Source organism: Oncorhynchus masou, chromosome 4, assembly GCF_036934945.1.
Source record: "Oncorhynchus masou masou isolate Uvic2021 chromosome 4, UVic_Omas_1.1, whole genome shotgun sequence".
Taxonomy (NCBI): Eukaryota; Metazoa; Chordata; class Actinopteri; order Salmoniformes; family Salmonidae; genus Oncorhynchus; species Oncorhynchus masou.
Genome location: NC_088215.1, coordinates 15,584,211 through 15,602,946, shown reverse-complemented (window position 1 = coordinate 15,602,946; position 18,736 = coordinate 15,584,211). Strand labels below are relative to the sequence as shown.

Below are 18,736 nucleotides of genomic sequence, written 5' to 3'. Positions count from 1 at the left end.
TAAGGTTGTCTTGACATACTTTATATGCATAGCATTGAGAAACAAATCAGTCAGACTAAATCAATCAATTACGTTCCCTTTTGTTACAGTAAGTACAAGTGTTAACATCAGGAACAGACTAGAGTAGGCGAGTGAAAGAACAGTGATGAGGGGTTTCGGGGTAAGTAGTACAAAATGCCAGATGGTGCGAAAACGGATATGTGGAAAAAGTATCAGTTGACGAGACTATGTAAAGGATGTGTTAGGAAAAAAATAATAACATTTTTCATTGAACTTCCAGTCTTTCTGTATTCACAAGGAAAACAGTAGCACTACAAGGATAGATTGACAGTTACATCAGAACATTATTTAAATGAATCATTATTTAGGGGAAATTTTATGGAAAAAATAAACTATAGGACGTTATCAAGCACATAAAAATATTTAAAGCGTCTCGAGCAGTAATCACTGACCAAACTACTACAGTAGCTACATGCCTTACCACAGACAGACAAACAAGGAAACCAATTCTAAATCATTAGCCAAATTATTATTATAAAGGTGAAATGGAATGTAAGAACTGTGATAAATATCTGAGGATGCCTGGTCCCAGATCTGTTTGTGCTGTATAAGCCAACTCCTACGGTCATTGTCAAGGCATGAAAAACTGATCTGGGACCAGGCTACAACCGAGGTGCAGTAAGGCTTTTCCAGTATGGGGGAGAAGTTCATGTCAATCACAATTTTAGGGAAGAAAAATTCCAGAAACTTAAAGCAGGAATGATAATAACTTAGAGGATTTGAAACCATCATAGGTCATATGTGGGGAAAGGAAAGGTTACCAGGTCCCTGTATTCATACAGGAACGTCTCTCTCTTTCCTTCTCATCCCTCTCTCCTTTCACGTCCTTCACTTTGGTAGCCTCGTAAACCAGACGTATCGTGAAGTGAAATAGAACGGTGGGCATATCGGTCTGGTCACGAGGCGACCACTTGGGTCCCGGGACTGGGAATTTAAGTGGCGCTCGACACGGCCAGCTTCTTCAAGTGGTCCATGAACACCTGTAGACTGACGTCGTCTGTCAGGATGGGGGCTCCGGTCTCCTATGAGAAGAGACAGAAATGTGATGAGTATGGTGGAAACACTAGAGTAAAGCTTCCGTCAGTTGGATCAGATTCAAAATGGCCAGCAGAATAGAGACAGATGGTACATGAAGCTCTACCACTTGTAAGACTAGAATTCCTTTAAGAAAAATACAATTGACTTCCCATGATGAAACTCCAGCCTTGACAGCCATTTCCAAATCAAGTCCACAGCTGTTATTGTACATAAAAACGGGATCTCAGTTTACGTTTTGAAGAATGAATGAACATTGTATTACCTGCCCCCAGGAGTAGAGGTTGTTGTGTGTCTGGGAGGGGTTGACCTTGGACAGGAGGAAGCGGGCCTGGGAGCCTCCGTGCTCGGTGTCGATGTACCGGGGCATGGGGAAGCGGGTCTGCAGGATCTCCTGGGCGTCATCCACGGGTGCTACCAGTAGATGCTTGAAGTTCTCGTACTCCGGCTGCTCCTGGTAACCCGCCTTACGCCACTGGGCGATGGTCTGGTGGAGAGAGAGAGATACATCAGGGTTATAGTCATGGTAGGATGTTGTGTGTTGGTGTTAGTTATATAGGCCAGGGTTATTGTCATGGTAGGATGTTGTGTGTTGGTGTTAGCTGTATAGGCCAGGGTTATTGTCATGGTAGGATGTTGTGTGTTGGTGTTAGCTGTATAGGGTTGGAGCGAGCGGTCGCATCTACACTTCGGTCCGCAGGTAGTATAACTTTTCATTACATTTCATTATAGTACAACGGTTTGATTTGTCTAATCTTAGCAATTTCTTCTTAGCTAGCTACATAGCCGTCTTTGTATCAAAGATAATTGCGTAATTATCGTATTTCGTCGTCCTAACGTAGTCTACACTGCTATCTGCCCAGCAGCTAGCTAACGTCTACCGTCTACTAGCACTGTAGAAACTATTACACTCAACTGAACGACTCGATTAGTGTAGTGTTAGCTAGCTACATAGTTGTCTTTGCTGTCTTCGTATCCAAGATAATTGTGTAGTTTAGAGTGTGTAGACTTAGAGTGATTATCTTAATTTACCGAGGTTAGCTAGCCAGCTATTTGTCGTCCTTAACGTAAGAGATACTGCTAGCTAGCTAGCTAGCCAACAGCTAGCCAACGTCTACCGAATTAACTTCAACAACCCGGTCAACATTCCGCTTCGCTCCACAGGTAGTATCACATTTTCATTTCACTTCATTACAGTACAACGGTTTGATTTGTTTGATCGTAGCTAGCTAGCTACATAGCCGTCTTTGTATCTAAGACAATTGTGTAGTCTGGAGCGATTTTCTAGGTTAGCTTGCCAGCTATTGTCGTTCTTTTAACGTAACGTAACGTAATCAACACTGCTAGCTAGCCAGCTAGCCCCCGAATAGCAGCACTGTAGAAACTATTACACTCGACGGAACGACTTGATTAGTGTAGTGTCAACAACGCAGCCACTGCCAGCTAGCCTACTCCAGCAGTACTGTATAATTTCAATCATTTTAGTCAATAAGATTCTTGCTACGTAAGCTTAACTCTCTGAACATTCGAGACGTGTAGTCCACTTGTCATTCCAATCTCCTTTGCATTAGCGTAGCCTCTTCTGTAGCCTGTCAACTATGTGTCTATCTATCCCTGTTCTCTCCTCTCTGCACAGACCATACAAACGCTCCACACCGCGTGGCCGCGGCCACCCTAATCTGGTGGTCCCAGCGCGCACGACCCACGTGGAGTTCCAGGTCTCCGGTAGCCTCTGGAACTGCCGATCTGCGGCCAACAAGGCAGAGTTCATCTCAGCCTATGCCTCCCTCCAGTCCCTCGACTTCTTGGCACTGACGGAAACATGGATCACCACAGATAACACTGCTACTCCCACTGCTCTCTCTTCGTCCGCCCACGTGTTCTCGCACACCCCGAGAGCTTCTGGTCAGCGGGGTGGTGGCACCGGGATCCTCATCTCTCCCAAGTGGTCATTCTCTCTTTCTCCCCTTACCCATCTGTCTATCGCCTCCTTTGAATTCCATGCTGTCACAGTTACCAGCCCTTTCAAGCTTAACATCCTTATCATTTATCGCCCTCCAGGTTCCCTCGGAGAGTTCATCAATGAGCTTGATGCCTTGATAAGCTCCTTTCCTGAGGACGGCTCACCTCTCACAGTCCTGGGCGACTTTAACCTCCCCACGTCTACCTTTGACTCATTCCTCTCTGCCTCCTTCTTTCCACTCCTTTCCACTCCTCTCCTCTCCTCTTTTGACCTCACCCTCTCACCTTCCCCCCCTACTCACAAGGCAGGCAATACGCTCGACCTCATCTTTACTAGATGCTGTTCTTCCACTAACCTCATTGCAACTCCCCTCCAAGTCTCCGACCACTACCTTGTATCCTTTTCCCTCTCGCTCTCATCCAACACTTCCCACACTACTCGGATGGTATCGCGCCGTCCCAACCTTCGCTCTCTCTCCCCCGCTACTCTCTCCTCTTCCATCCTATCAACTCTTCCCTCTGCTCATACCTTCTCCAACCTATCTCCTGATTCTGCCTCCTCAACCCTCCTCTCTTCCCTTCCCTTTCTGCATCCTTTGACTCTCTATGTCCCCTATCCTCCAGGCCGGCTCGGTCCTCCCCTCCCGCTCCGTGGCTCGACGACTCATTGCGAGCTCACAGAACAGTGCTCCGGGCAGCCGAGCGGAAATGGAGGAAAACTCGCCTCCCTGCGGACCTGGCATCCTTTCACTCCCTCCTCTCTACATTTTCTTCCTGTCTCTGCTGCTAAAGCCACTTTCTACCACTCTAAATTCCAAGCATCTGCCTCTAACCCTAGGAAGCTCTTTGCCACCTTCTCCTCCCTCCTGAAACCTCCTCCCCCTCTGCAGATGACTTCGTCAACCATTTTGAAAAGAAGGTTGACGACATCCGATCCTCGTTTGCTAAGTCAAACGACACCGCTGGTTCTGCTCACACTGCCCTACCCTGTGCTCTGACCTCTTTCTCCCCTCTCTCTCCAGATGAAATCTCGCTTCTTGTGACGGCCGGCCGCCCAACAACCTGCCCGCTTGACCCTATCCCCTCCTCTCTTCTCCAGACCATTTCCGGAGACCTTCTCCCTTACCTCACCTCGCTCATCAACTCATCCCTGACCGCTGGCTACGTCCCTTCCGTCTTCAAGAGAGCGAGAGTTGCACCCCTTCTGAAAAAACCTACACTCGACCCCTCCGATGTCAACAACTACAGACCAGTATCCCTTCTTTCTTTTCTCTCCAAAACTCTTGAACGTGCCGTCCTTGGCCAGCTCTCCCGCTATCTCTCTCAGAATGACCTTCTTGATCCAAATCAGTCAGGTTTCAAGACTAGTCATTCAACTGAGACTGCTCTTCTCTGTATCACGGAGGCGCTCCGCACTGCTAAAGCTAACTCTCTCTCCTCTGCTCTCATCCTTCTAGACCTATCGGCTGCCTTCGATACTGTGAACCATCAGATCCTCCTCTCCACCCTCTCCGAGTTGGGCATCTCCGGCGCGGCCCACGCTTGGATTGCGTCCTACCTGACAGGTCGCTCCTACCAGGTGGCGTGGCGAGAATCTGTCTCCTCGCCACGCGCTCTCACCACTGGTGTCCCCCAGGGCTCTGTTCTAGGCCCTCTCCTATTCTCCCTATACACCAAGTCACTTGGCTCTGTCATAACCTCACATGGTCTCTCCTATCATTGCTATGCAGACGACACACAATTAATCTTCTCCTTTCCCCCTTCTGATGACCAGGTGGCGAATCGCATCTCTGGCAGACATATCAGTGTGGATGACGGATCACCACCTCAAGCTGAACCTCGGCAAGACGGAGCTGCTCTTCCTCCCGGGGAAGGACTGCCCGTTCCATGATCTCGCCATCACGGTTGACAACTCCATTGTGTCCTCCTCCCAGAGCGCTAAGAACCTTGGCGTGATCCTGGACAACACCCTGTCGTTCTCAACTAACATCATGGCGGTGGCCCGTTCCTGTAGGTTCATGCTCTACAACATCCGCAGAGTACGACCCTGCCTCACACAGGAAGCGGCGCAGGTCCTAATCCAGGCACTTGTCATCTCCCGTCTGGATTACTGCAACTCGCTGTTGGCTGGGCTCCCTGCCTGTGCCATTAAACCCCTACAACTCATCCAGGATGCCGCAGCCCGTCTGGTGTTCAACCTTCCCAAGTTCTCTCACGTCACCCCGCTCCTCCGCTCTCTCCACTGGCTTCCAGTTGAAGCTCGCATCCGCTACAAGACCATGGTGCTTGCCTACGGAGCTGTGAGGGGAACGGCACCGCAGTACCTCCAGGCTCTGATCAGGCCCTACACCCAAACAAGGGCACTGCGTTCATCCACCTCTGGCCTGCTCGCCTCCCTACCACTGAGGAAGTACAGTTCCCGCTCAGCCCAGTCAAAACTGTTCGCTGCTCTGGCCCCCAATGGTGGAACAAACTCCCTCACGACGCCAGGACAGCGGAGTCAATCACCACCTTCCGGAGACACCTGAAACCCCACCTCTTCAAGGAATACCTAGGATAGGATAAAGTAATCCTTCTCACCCCCCCTTAAATGATTTAGATGCACTATTGTAAAGTGGCTGTTCCACTGGATGTCAGAAGGTGAATTCACCAATTTGTAAGTCGCTCTGGATAAGAGCGTCTGCTAAATGACTTAAATGTAAATGTAATGTATAGACCAGGGTTATTGTCATGGTAGGGTGTTGTGTGTTGGTGTTAGCTGTATAGACCAGGGTTATTGTCATGGTAGGGTGTTGTGTGTTGGTGTTAGCTGTATAGACCAGGGTTATTGTCATGGTAGGGTGTTGGTGTTAGCTGTATAGACCAGGGTTATTGTCATGGTAGGGTGTTGTGTGTTGGTGTTAGCTGTATAGACCAGGGTTATTGTCATGGTAGGGTGTTGTGTGTTGGTGTTAGCTGTATAGACCAGGGTTATTGTCATGGTAGGGTGTTGTGTGTTGGTGTTAGCTGTATAGACCAGGGTTATTGTCATGGTAGGGTGTTGTGTGTTGGTGTTAGCTGTATAGACCAGGGTTATTGTCATGGTAGGGTGTTGTGTGTTGGTGTTAGCTGTATAGACCAGGGTTATTGTCATGGTAGGGTGTTGTGTGTTGGTGTTAGCTGTATAGACCAGGGTTATTGTCATGGTAGGGTGTTGTGTGTTGGTGTTAGCTGTATAGACCAGGGTTATTGTCATGGTAGGGTGTTGTGTGTTGGTGTTAGCTGTATAGACCAGGGTTATTGTCATGGTAGGGTTTTGATGTTAGTTATATAGACCAGGGTTATTGTCATGGTAGGGTGTTGTGTGTTGGTGTTAGCTGTATAGACCAGGGTTATTGTCATGGTAGGGTTTTGATGTTAGTTATATAGGCCAGGGTTATTGTCATGGTAGGATGTTGTGTGTTGGTGTTAGCTGTATAGACCAGGGTTATTGTCATGGTAGGGTGTTGTGTGTTGGTGTTAGTTATATAGGCCAGGGTTATTGTCATGGTAGGATGTTGTGTGTTGGTGTTAGCTGTATAGACCAGGGTTATTGTCATGGTAGGGTGTTGGTGTTAGTTATATAGGCCAGGGTTATTGTCATGGTAGGATGTTGTGTGTTGGTGTTAGTTATATAGGCCAGGGTTATTGTCATGGTAGGATGTTGTGGGTTGGTGTTAGCTGTATAGACCAGGGTTATTGTCATGGTAGGGTGTTGGTGTTAGTTATATAGGCCAGGGTTATTGTCATGGTAGGATGTTGTGTGTTGGTGTTAGCTGTATAGACCAGGGTTATTGTCATGGTAGGGTGTTGGTGTTAGTTGTATAGGCCAGGGTTATTGTCATGGTAGGATGTTGTGTGTTGGTGTTAGCTGTATAGACCAGGGTTATTGTCATGGTAGGGTGTTGTGTGTTGGTGTTAGCTGTATAGACCAGGGTTATTGTCATGGTAGGATGTTGGTGTTAGTTATATAGGCCAGGGTTATTGTCATGGTAGGATGTTGTGTGTTGGTGTTAGCTGTATAGACCAGGGTAATTGTCATGGTAGGGTGTTGTGTGTTGGTGTTAGCTGTATAGGCCAGGGTTATTGTCATGGTAGGGTGTTGTGTGTTGGTGTTAGTTATATAGGCCAGGGTTATTGTCATGGTAGGATGTTGTGTGTTGGTGTTAGCTGTATAGGCCAGGGTTATTGTCATGGTAGGGTGTTGTGTGTTGGTGTTAGCTGTATAGACCAGGGTTATTGTCATGGTAGGGTGTTGTGTGTTGGTGTTAGCTGTATAGACCAGGGTAATTGTCATGGTAGGGTGTTGGTGTTAGTTGTGCCAGCTAATCTCTTTTTTTGTCGTTTGTGAGAATTCTCTTAACATGTTGAGAATAGAAAATGACAGGGCATTGTGAATGAACATAATGAATCTACTAATATGTATCCCATTTCCTCAAACCCATCACATCAGGCAGGTACACACACAGGTACACACACCTTGTTTCTTGTTGTAATATTGATAGTGATTTACATAGTCGTTTATGCTTCTGTTTTCCTGTGTGACCTCTCACCTCTCCGTGGTAGATGACCAGCTGGAAGAAGGTGTCCATGAGGAGGATCCTGTCTGGGAGAATACTGCCACTGTCCAGGAGAACAGGCTGTAGAACAGACAGACGGGACAGGATAAGTCTCACATCCATTTTCATACAGAGAAAAGGTAGTGTGGAACTCATTGAGCATGTGAATATTTGACTAAACTAATTAGTTCTTAGGGAAATGTGACCTAATTATCTAATATACCAGACTGGTTTTATAACAGCGTAGACTGGAAAACAAATCATTTAGAAAGTGAATTAGAATTAAATTCAATATTTAATAATTGATTGGCCGCATACACAATTTGCAGATGTTACTGCAGGTGCAGTGAAATGCTTATGTTTCTAGCTCCAACGGTGCAGTAATACCTAACAATACACACAAATGCAAAAAATAAAAATTAAGAAATGTCTGTAAGAAATAACATTAAAAAAAAATACTGCAAAGTTTCCAAGGAGCTAGAAACTGGTCGACAAAGTTTTTCGTGGCCATCTAGTACACTATAGAGATAGAGAGTGTGTCATTAGTGTGTGTCCATAGTATTTGGTAAGAGTCTGACCTCTGGTGGTCCGTGGAACGAGTAAGAGTACAGGATGGGCTGGATCATGATGAGAGACTGGGTCAGGTCCTGGCGGACAAAGTGGTGTCTGTAGTAGGAACACTCATCTGGGCTGTTGTTGAACACCTGCAGGAACGGCGACCGCCGCAGGTGGAACATAAACTAGAGGGAGGACAGAGATATTCATTCTAACGATTATAATGAAATAGGATTTTTATTTATTTAAAAAATATATATATTATATACATATTTTTTTATATTTGGGATATTGCTTCTTGCATCATCAAATGTTCCTGTACATATCCCACCGAGGTCAACTAAACTAAGCCCAGTCAAAACTGTTCGCTGCTCTGGCCCCCCAATGGTGGAACAAACTCCCTCACGACGCCAGGACAGCGGAGTCAATCACCACCTTCCGGAGACACCTGAAACCCCACCTCTTCAAGGAATACCTAGGATAGGATAAGTAATCCTTCTCACCCCCCCTTAAATGATTTAGATGCACTATTGTAAAGTGGCTGTTCCACTGGATGTCAGAAGGTGAATTCACCAATTTGTAAGTCGCTCTGGATAAGAGCGTCTGCTAAATGACTTAAATGTAAATGTAAGTGGAAGTTATGAGTTGTGATTATCTGTGCAATGGGAATATTCTAGATGAATAAAGTTAACATTCAGTTTAGAGTGTTTAGAATATTTATACATTTTCCATTTCTGTAATAAACATGATATTTCAGTGTTCTGTTTGTGACACTCGGGTTGATGGCCACTAGACACAGTGCTGTGTGTTATGGATTAAACTCCTGTCTGTTGACAGTGATTGACTCCAGACTGGAGGTACAAGGACACACTATTGTGTGATTCTGTAGCAACTGACAAAGTCACTGCCTTTTGTTTCAACGTCATACAAGCCTCTGGCTGGCGTTAAGTTGTCAGACAAGGCCAATTACACCGTTCTCTGCTTCTGTGCTGGGTGGTGTTAGGATACAGCCGTTGACTACTTTTTCATGTACATATATCCCATTTGACATAAATATTATTTGTTGCTAAAGTTAGAGGTAAGCACTCAAGTAATCATTCAGATCTCGATGAGCTAGTTAAATCTATTCCACTTCACCTCTATTAGAAGGACTTGTAATTGAAGGGCTCTCATTAAATAGCTTATATAGTTCCAGAGTGTACCACTAGGTGTCAGTCTTACCTGTGGGTAGAGTGAGAGGGACTCCGAGAGCTGGAAGGAGGTGGGGTCGTCTTTGTTGAACTGACCGAATTTCTGACACTGTAACCAAGGAGACAAGACAAACGTCAGCGTCTTGAACTAAGGCATCAACACATTCCTTCAGGACTTCAGTCAAGTGCTGTTGGATACCTAACCTAACACAACTTCCAAAACATCACAGAGGGATTTAAAAACTGTCAGCAAATTAGTATTTGTGTCATTCTGCTTCACATTCCAGACAACTCCTTTCTACATTCTTCTACAATGAATAAGAACAAAGAGACACAAGAATACAAAGGATTCTTCTATCCACAATCACCCACAAGTCCTACATACATTCAGCTATGTGAAGAACAACAGGCTACTCTCTTGGAATAGCCAAGGTGGGACCAATGCCCAATGACATTACAAAGCCTGTCACACATTGGCCAGCCTAGCTGTCACTCACCAGGCGAATGAGCTGTCTGTCCAGCCAGCGCAGGACGTCCGGCCCCTCTTCCGACTCGGCCCTGAACACGCCCAGCCTGGCCATGATGACCGCCGACGCCTCCTGGTCGAAGGACGACTCGATGTGCTGGATCTGGGACTGGGCGTCGGCCCAACTGGATGGAGGGAGAGAGAGGGAGTGGACAGGTTCGGGGCAGGGCGAGACTGACACACGTGTGGGTAAGCACAAATCTCGGCTGCACGTCCACTTCCAGTCATTTAACAGGGCAGGGTGAATGTCAACCTCCTCATTTGTACGGCCGATATGGACTTTGTCTTTAAGCAGTGAGTTACCACAATGTGAGAAATGCGACGTGGCCAAAATGCCGAGTCTTGCATATATATATATATATATATATATATATATATATATATATATATATATATAGTACGGGCTGTCAGTTCATTCACACTTCAGTCAAGAACGATGTAGCAGTTCTGCAAACCCACTTCCTGTTTCAAAGCGAGAGAGAAGACTTACTTCCTGGCGACGGTGGTAACCCTGATCCTCCTCTGGGTGTTGGAGTGTTGGTACTGGGTGACAAACTGGACCGCTCCTCTACCACCCTGAGGAATTGGGGCATTGTGCTGCACAGAGAAAATAACTACAATAGTTGGTATAGGAGGACATTTAATATCAAAACCACGTCCTAAGGAATCACTGAGGTGTGAATGATGAATTGTCACATTACATTGGTTTGGACGACCCAAATCAAATCACTACTTTGAGTAAGAATGAAATGAGGAACAAGTGTTTGATCAAAGGGAAGTGTGTTCACCTGATTGACGACCTCGAAGTACAAGGCCAACGTAGTGGAGGGACTGAGACTGCAGATTTTCCACTGCGTTGTTCCTCCAACACCGACCTCCTGTAACAGAGACAAAGGGCCGTTGAAGTCAATGAAAAACATCTTCCCAATTCACTTCCAGAGGGGAAAATGCTATTAGAATAGAAGGTTGAACAATTCCGCAAAACATTCCTGAAATTCTGGAAAAACTGGGAAATTTGGGACCGTTTCTGGATTATATATATTTTTTAACCCTATTTGGATTCTGTATGGGCCTGAAAGACTCACGTTCTCTGATATACACGGTCCCTTAGCGTTGAGGGAGACACAGTGCCCGATGGCCCCCGATACCTTCAGCTCCCTGGACACCTTGACTTCCAGCGTGCCTCCGAAGGCCATGCGGAACTCTCCGTTGTGGTCCTTACTGAACACCCTCTGGAAGGTCTGCTTGAACAGAGAGGTGTTGAAGGAGTCGCCCATCGCTATGTGACCTCTGACAGGACGGAAACCGGGAGGAAAGAAAACATTCATATCCAGCAGCATAATTCAAATACAAAAATGAAAAGTCAATGAGCTAGTGAGGATGAAGTCTCTGGAAAAGTCATTCTATCCAATGTAGAGGGAATTGTACAAAAGGTATTTTTGGAGACAGTTCTCAATCACCAGGGACATGAGGGATTCAGCACAACTAGGGGAATCAGGTGAAGACAGGATACAGGTAGGTCGTAGGTCGTCTGAGGCTGGTACTAACCCAGTGAGGTTGGATAAACATTTCATCTCTAGAAGTCCGGTCTGATCCAAGGCACAGGCGTAGATGTCAATACTGTGGCCGTTCACTGCCGCACGGTTCGCCAAGGCGTCGTAGTACTGAATAAAACAAAACAAGGGAACCGTTTGCAACATATACAAACAGTGCTGGGTAGCACCTTGAGAACTCTTTGGAGCATCGGTGTCCATGAACATACCTCAACAGAAGAGGTATGGAGAGAGAAGAGAGCGCAAACTTGAGCGAAATATTTGACACATCGTGAGAGCTTGACGTGAGTGAAAGAAAAATAATTAAGCTAAACTATATTAAGACAAAAATCGCTTAAGTTGTTTCATCCATCTTAGCTCTCAAAACTAGCGTAGTCTTAAAGATGGAATCCGCTAGCTGCCCCCAACACAATTGTTAGTGTTTTTTTGTTGCCGAGCTAAGGATTGTCGCACAGCATGGTAAAACAAAATTGCACCAGTGGAGGCTGCAAAGGGGAGGACGGCTCATAATAATGTCTGGAATAGAGAGAAGGGAAGAGCATCAAACACATGGAAACCATTTGTTGATGTATTTGATACCATTCTACCTATAAAAGTTCCAGCCATTACCACAAGCCCGTCCTCCCCAATTAAGGTGCCACCAACCCCCTGTGAATTGCACCAGGTATTGTGTTCTATCGAGCGTGCAATGACATCCGAGAAAAATACGTGTTCGTTGTTTCCAGTAACAACTGTTGTTGTTGTAGTAATATCGCAAAGGACGCGGCAGTTCCACCAATTAAGGATTCCAGCTTTAACTCTAAAAACTAGCCCACTAAGAACAAACAGTGACAAAACAACACCTTTTACAAGATAACCAACCCACATACAAGTTCTCTTTTTCACAGTGTCCATGTACGACATGGACAATAAAACTTCCATTCTGCGCTATCCATTCTGTTATTCTTGGACTGACCTTGGTGGCTTTCTTCAGATGCCGTGCGTTGTCCTTGGTGATGTCGTGCCAGGAGCGGATGGGGGTCTTGAGTTCGTCTCCCACCACCATCCCGGGGCCCTGGGTGGGGGGTCCGCCCATGAACATCATCACACGGGCCCCTGTGTTGGGAAACGTACCCTGGGGGTGGAACGATGGTGGCTATGGTCAGTATGGTCAAGATTTGATTTATTTATTTAGGTAATTCAACCATGGTATCAAACATGGTATTTCTGACTGAGATTTGACTGCCAACACAGAAGCTGCCATTAGGTTATTTTAGTCTGATTTAACTGTGGTATGATATACCGGAATGTACTGGGAATTTCCAGGTGAACAATAACGACAGCAATCGTTGATAACAGCAATCTAAATCCCGTCGGTTTTAGAAGTTGGAACAGGGAGACGCCTCCAGAGCAGAAGCAGAGAAAATGTATTTCATCCCCTACATTCTAATCTCACAGCACCAATGTCCTGTAAAAACCCACTGAGAGGCTTGGAGGAAGTCACAACCTCAGCCGCTACGGAATCACAGTGTCACAGAACACATTAACAATCAGTGTCCTGTGTCCTTGTACCTCCAGTCTGGCATCCCCATCAACAGATATGACAACAATCCAGAACATTCACTATCAATTCTAGTGACCACCGACCCGTACACAAATGACCGTCCCAAACAGAACACGGGATATACTGTGTATTACATGAAGGGAAAACATACGCTAAGCCTTGTGTTAATTACTCTAAATTGAATCATTTCCACATTACAGTGACATCCCAAGTGATTTGACTGTGAAATTGTATGCAAATGCTCCCTCAGTCACGGTAAGGATTCACCAAACTACCGATAACCCTTCAAGAAACTCATTCCTATTAAGTTACCATACAGACCAGAGGCCGGTTTCCCAAAAGCACCTGAAGGGGAAGTTCATTGTTAGAACCATCAGAATGGATGAAGTTAGACTTCAGATGTTTCTCTCTAATCATGACATTATCAGTAGACATCAGCACCAGAGGACCGGACAGCAGGGAACACAGCTGTTTTAACATGTACCTACAGCATGTTAGTTGTGTTACCAGAAAGAGGAAGAGAGGATAGTGGAGAGAGAGCAATAAGTCAAAAAGAAAGAAGCTGACCTTTGACCTAAGAAAGTACAAGTGGTACTATTGGCAGACCGAACTGAAGAGATAATGTCAGTGTGTGAGTGAGAGAGAGAGAAAAAGAGAGAAAAGGAGAGAGAGAGAGAGAGAGGAAGTGTGTGAAAGGTTAGTTGAAACGTGGCCATTCAGTGAGGGCAAGGTTCAGTTTAGTTTTGAAGGTCAGTTGTCTATGTTGACTACATTGAATCAGGTTATTTGTACACCGCACAAAATGTGTACATAGGACTGTGTGCTTGTGTGTGTGTAAGTGTATGTTTATGTAACTGTTCATACCTCCAGCAGGCCCACTGCGATGGACAGTGCTATTCCAGTAGACCGCAGTGGTCTCTTCCCCTGTGGTACAGGCCAGGGATCTCTCTGCAGCTCTCCCAACAGGTCTGTCAGGTTCATGTCTACCTTATGGACCGGCTGCAGGAACCGACAGGTGACGGCTGGATCCTGAGGGGCCACGGGACGACCCTGAGGCCCAGATGCCGCTGGGTTCGTCAGGCCAAGCATCTCCTGAAAGAGAGAAAGAGAGCTATGAGTTCTCATGGACTTTCAACAATGGCATTGTGGAATATTGCATGGCAGCCTAAGAGTTTCTCTTGTCCTGGCCAGTCTCTTGACTGTATTCTATATAGGCCTAACGCTCTAACTGTACACAATATCATATATAAACACTATTTATACAACACTGTATTCCAAAGTACCTCTGACAATGCTTTTGAATATTACATGGCAGACTAAGGGAGTTTTCCCTGTCGGCTGTATTCTGTATAGGCCTAACGCTCTGTTTCTGGGTGTTAGGAACCTAGGGCTTTTTTTCTGTATAGAACACTACCCCTGTAGTGGCATAGACCCATTATTTGTCATTCAGAACCATCCCAAAGAGCCAATCATATCTACTTATCCTATCCTGTGACATCTGGCTGTCTTTGACCTGTATCCTGTCCCCATTCTACTGTTTTATTGTCATTTAATTTCCAATTGATACAAGGACACCTAGACATGATCATATGACAAACGACCACAACAAAGATCCTATTCTATTTCTATGGACAAAGCAGACTTTGACCTAGATCAGAGGTCTCAAGCATACGGCCCTCGGGCCAAATGCGGTCCTTGACAGATTTAATGCGGCCCGCGGTTGTCGTCATAAATATGGCCTACAGTCATCTTAGTACAACTAATCCAGATCTTTTCCCAAAACGAATCAATGCATTTTCAAGACTACTTGCCTTCCCGTATGTAACAGTTACTGACTGACCTGGATCTGTTTGGAGGAAAGCTCCTTGGTTCCTCTGAACACGTAGCTCTTTGCAATGCCCTCGCAGCTCAGCTCGTGGACCTGCACCATGCGTCCGAAGGTGATGAGGCCTACCAGGGCGTTGGGGGGCAGCAGGGACAGGGACATCTGTAGGGACTCCTTCAGGGCCTGCAGGTCCTCCTCCTCCAGACACGTGTCCACCACGTACAGGAAGATGAGGGGGTTCGGGGGGCCGCGCTACATTGGTGGCAGAGACAGGATTGGAGAGGTAATTTTACAGAAACAAAGTGCTGGGTCTTTAGTTGAGTTGACATGGTTTTTCTATGTTGCAGTGTTTTGAGTTCTTCCATGTTGGGATGGTGTCACATGACACCATCAAGTGACTTTTGTAACCCGATGTCACTTTGTAAATTGACAACGTCCATTACAATAAACAGCAAAGACAAAGAATGTCTAAAGAAATCATCACCTTTTATTCGTTATTTTACCAGGTTAAGTTGACTGAGAACACATTCTCATTTGCAGCAACGACCAGGGGAATAGTTACAGAGGAGAGGAGGGGGATGAATGAGCCAATTGTAAACTGGGGATTATTAGGTGGTTTGAGGGTAAGATTGGGAATTTAGCCAGAACACCGGGGTTAACACCCCTACTCTTACGATAAGTGCCATGGGATCTTTAATGACCTCAGAGAGTCAGGACACCCGTTTAACGTCCCATCCGAAAGACGGCACCCTACACAGGGCAATGTCCCCAATCACTGCCCTGTGGCATTGGGATATTTTTTTTTAGACCAGAGGAAAGAGTGCCTCCTATTGGCCCTCCGACACCATTTCCAGCAGCATCTGGTCTCCCATCCAGGGACTGACCAGGACCAACCCTGCTTAGCTTCAGAAGCAAGCCAGCAGTGGTATGCAGGGTGGTATGCTGCTGGTACCTAAAACTTAAAAAGTGATGGTAATATCATGTGGTGTCTACATTTTTCAGTACATTCTTTGTGGCTGGTAACTCAACTTGAGGATCAAAGAAACATTCATATTTGATGTAGCAATTTTGTGGGTTGAGACGCACAACTACAAAGCCAGGCGCGTGTACAGAACATAGCGTCTACGTGCAAAGTTCAGAGATCTCCATGTAGAACTGTATGTGTTTACCTGCACTATGTACTCAATGGTTGAGAACTGTGGCATGAGCTCAGCCGGCTGGTTTACGTCTGATATGCCGGCGTATGACGGGGGGAACTGCGAAGGAGAGAACGAGAAGACAAAAGTGGTTAGCTTCAACTGCTAAAGGAATGTAGACAGGCCACTTTAAAGATATTCCTATTACCACCAGCTGTGTACCTTTGTGGAATATGACTAGTATAAACACAGGAATGTATGTAGTCCACCGACAGATATGGCTATTATTATAGGTCTAAATGGTACATTATGCGCCTCGTTATGCTATGGTGGAATAGTGTTTGGTCCGACAGCTCAGTTTAGTCCATTGTGGTGTACTCACTGGGTTTCTTTGGAAGCAGAAGTTGCACGCCCATATTTTGGCTCTGTAGTCAACTTGGCTACAAAGGGGGGGTGGGGGGGAGAGAGACAGAGCTACTTGGATACAGTGTACAGCAGCAGTCAAACAGACCTGTCACATAGCCTGAGGCTTTTAGAGCTTCTAGAGCAGATGTACATTGGATTGTTACGGTGTGGATAGGGTTGATCCACCACACCTGTCCCTGAGTGATATAGCTACACCTAATCATTCCTAAAGATATTAAAAACTTAGTTGGTGATCCCTTTCTTCTCCTACTCTTCCCTTCACCCGAGACATAAGTTCTCAGAAGAATAAAATGCTGAAGTTGAAAACAAAGAGATGCCAAGTAAGTTGTTGGACATAGCTTAGCTTCTAGCTAAGTGCTTGTAAAAACATCAACAACTAAGAAAAACTCACTCAGCCTAAAACAACAAAATTCACCTCCACTCCTCAAATACTCACCATAGAGGGTTTAGTACGGCCTTGCAGTTGGCCCTGCTACAGAGGACTGGTTCGTACTGCACCGGTGGCAGGTCTGGCCTCTCCTTGAGTGGGGTGAAGAGGCAGGAGACAGGCACTACCAGCCGGGTAGCTTCCAGCCTGCTCGAGGGCCACAGGTTCCAGCTAAAACGCACGCCGTCCCGATCCTCATTCTGTTGGATAAACTCCTGGTACGTCGCCATGGCAACTTCAATGGGAAAGAAAGTGAAGAGATTCTTAATAAACCCGTCTGGTTAAATAAAGGTTAAACAAATAAATATGGAGAGAAGTTAGTCCGATAGCTAAACTAGCTCTAGCTCAGGGCAGGTAGTCTGTCGTAGCTTCTCCGAGAGCTGTTTGAGTCTGGAGTTCGGTGTGAGCTAACTCTCACTTTCAACTCTTTCCATGGCTTTGTTCCAAGTTCATAGGTGGAGGCCTATGTGGAACATGAATGACGATGACGCTCGTCATCAAAACCTGTTTGGCATGTTTTGATACTTAAGAATCCCTGGGCTAATTTTGAATCCTGATATTGGTCACACCTATTTCAACTACGTAACATTTCAGGGACGAGTGAGGCAGGGGCTTACATGCCTCGGTAGGTATGAACGGCAGTAACCAGATGTCTTAGATATCTATAGCTCTGGAAGTCCAGACATATGCTGTGTTTTGGACAATCATGTGACATGTACACATTTTTTGTTTTATCTGATCTTATCTAGAAATGAGAAATACACAAAAAGTATAATAAATTGTCGGACAATGGCATTGGAACATCTGATGTGAAAAGGGGACATTGAGTTCAATGGAAAAGCATTTTTTTTTTAAAAGCATCCACTCTCTCATTCAGGGGAACCCTCTGCATCAAACAGCTCTACCAGGTGATTGACAGCTGGCCTACAGGACCCTTCACTCGAAGTAGCATCGATCCATTGATTACACAACGGAGTGCTTAAATGGACAGACTAAAAACGGTCTCTTCTAGCTATGCTATATACTGGCACATCTTAGCTATTACTGGCCATTACTAGGAACCAAATGATGATCATCTTGGCAACATTTAGCTACACGCATGTTGTAGTAGTTAAATGGTTAGACGGGTATCACAAATCACATTTTAGGATCTCGTCCCTGGTAGAGATGGCTTCCTGAAATGAGGCGGATGCTAGTAGCAGCAACAAGCTAGTTAGCAACAAGCTAGTTAGCGACAGGTTCTAGTTGATTTTAGGTAACATTTTTATCAAATTCCGGGAGTGTTTCTAAAGTCAATCTGCCATCGACATATCATGTTAACTTGATATAAAACACGATCATGCAAGTTATATTAACGATATATGTTAACTAGGCTAGCCTTGCTAGCGGACTTTTTTCGGCTTTTTTCCTGGGCGAACCACCAAGGAAACGCAAACAGAATGGCCTGCAAGACACTTTTCATCAAATTGATGCAGGAAGATCAGACGGAGAACCATACCTTTTATACAGATCCGGTTGGAAATCCAGACGAAGGTAAATATATATTAGACTGTAATAAATCGGATCAGCATTTAGGTGATAAATACCGATGCGCAAACAGAATGAGAGGGCAACTCCCGGCCGGTGTGCCTCTACTTCAGTAGAATGACGTGTTACTACATATTCTGGCTCTCGTGTCCATGATGTAGGATTACAAGCACGCACACGAGGATCATGGGAAATGAAGTCTTGAATGTATTATAGGCCCATAATAAAGATGACGAAATGCTGTAGCCCATGGATTTTGATCTGTAGATGGCGCTGGGTCCCAACGCATACCCGTCACCCTCGCATCATTTGATGGAGACACTTGGATGGAGAGAGAGAGAGAGAGAGAGAGAGAGAGAGAGAGAGGAGGTTCTGCTAGTCACTGCAGTCACGT

The 18,736-nt window shown here is 45.7% G+C and overlaps 1 protein-coding gene across 1 annotated transcript; it reads right to left on the bottom strand.

The window, feature by feature from the left end:
- LOC135524472 (protein transport protein Sec23A) lies at positions 1-18,466 on the bottom strand. Its single transcript, XM_064952040.1, has 17 exons — positions 18,314-18,466; positions 16,825-17,050; positions 16,345-16,402; positions 15,996-16,082; positions 14,842-15,078; positions 13,866-14,093; positions 12,414-12,572; positions 11,454-11,569; positions 10,991-11,195; positions 10,694-10,783; positions 10,396-10,502; positions 9,877-10,030; positions 9,411-9,488; positions 8,213-8,374; positions 7,629-7,715; positions 1,361-1,582; positions 1-1,082 (listed from the first exon to the last, which is right to left on the bottom strand). The coding sequence occupies exons 2-17, from the start codon at positions 17,043-17,045 to the stop codon at positions 993-995; spliced, it is 2,301 nt and encodes a 766-aa protein (XP_064808112.1). The 5' UTR covers positions 17,046-17,050; positions 18,314-18,466; the 3' UTR covers positions 1-992.
- Positions 18,467-18,736: the final 270 nt, after the last annotated feature.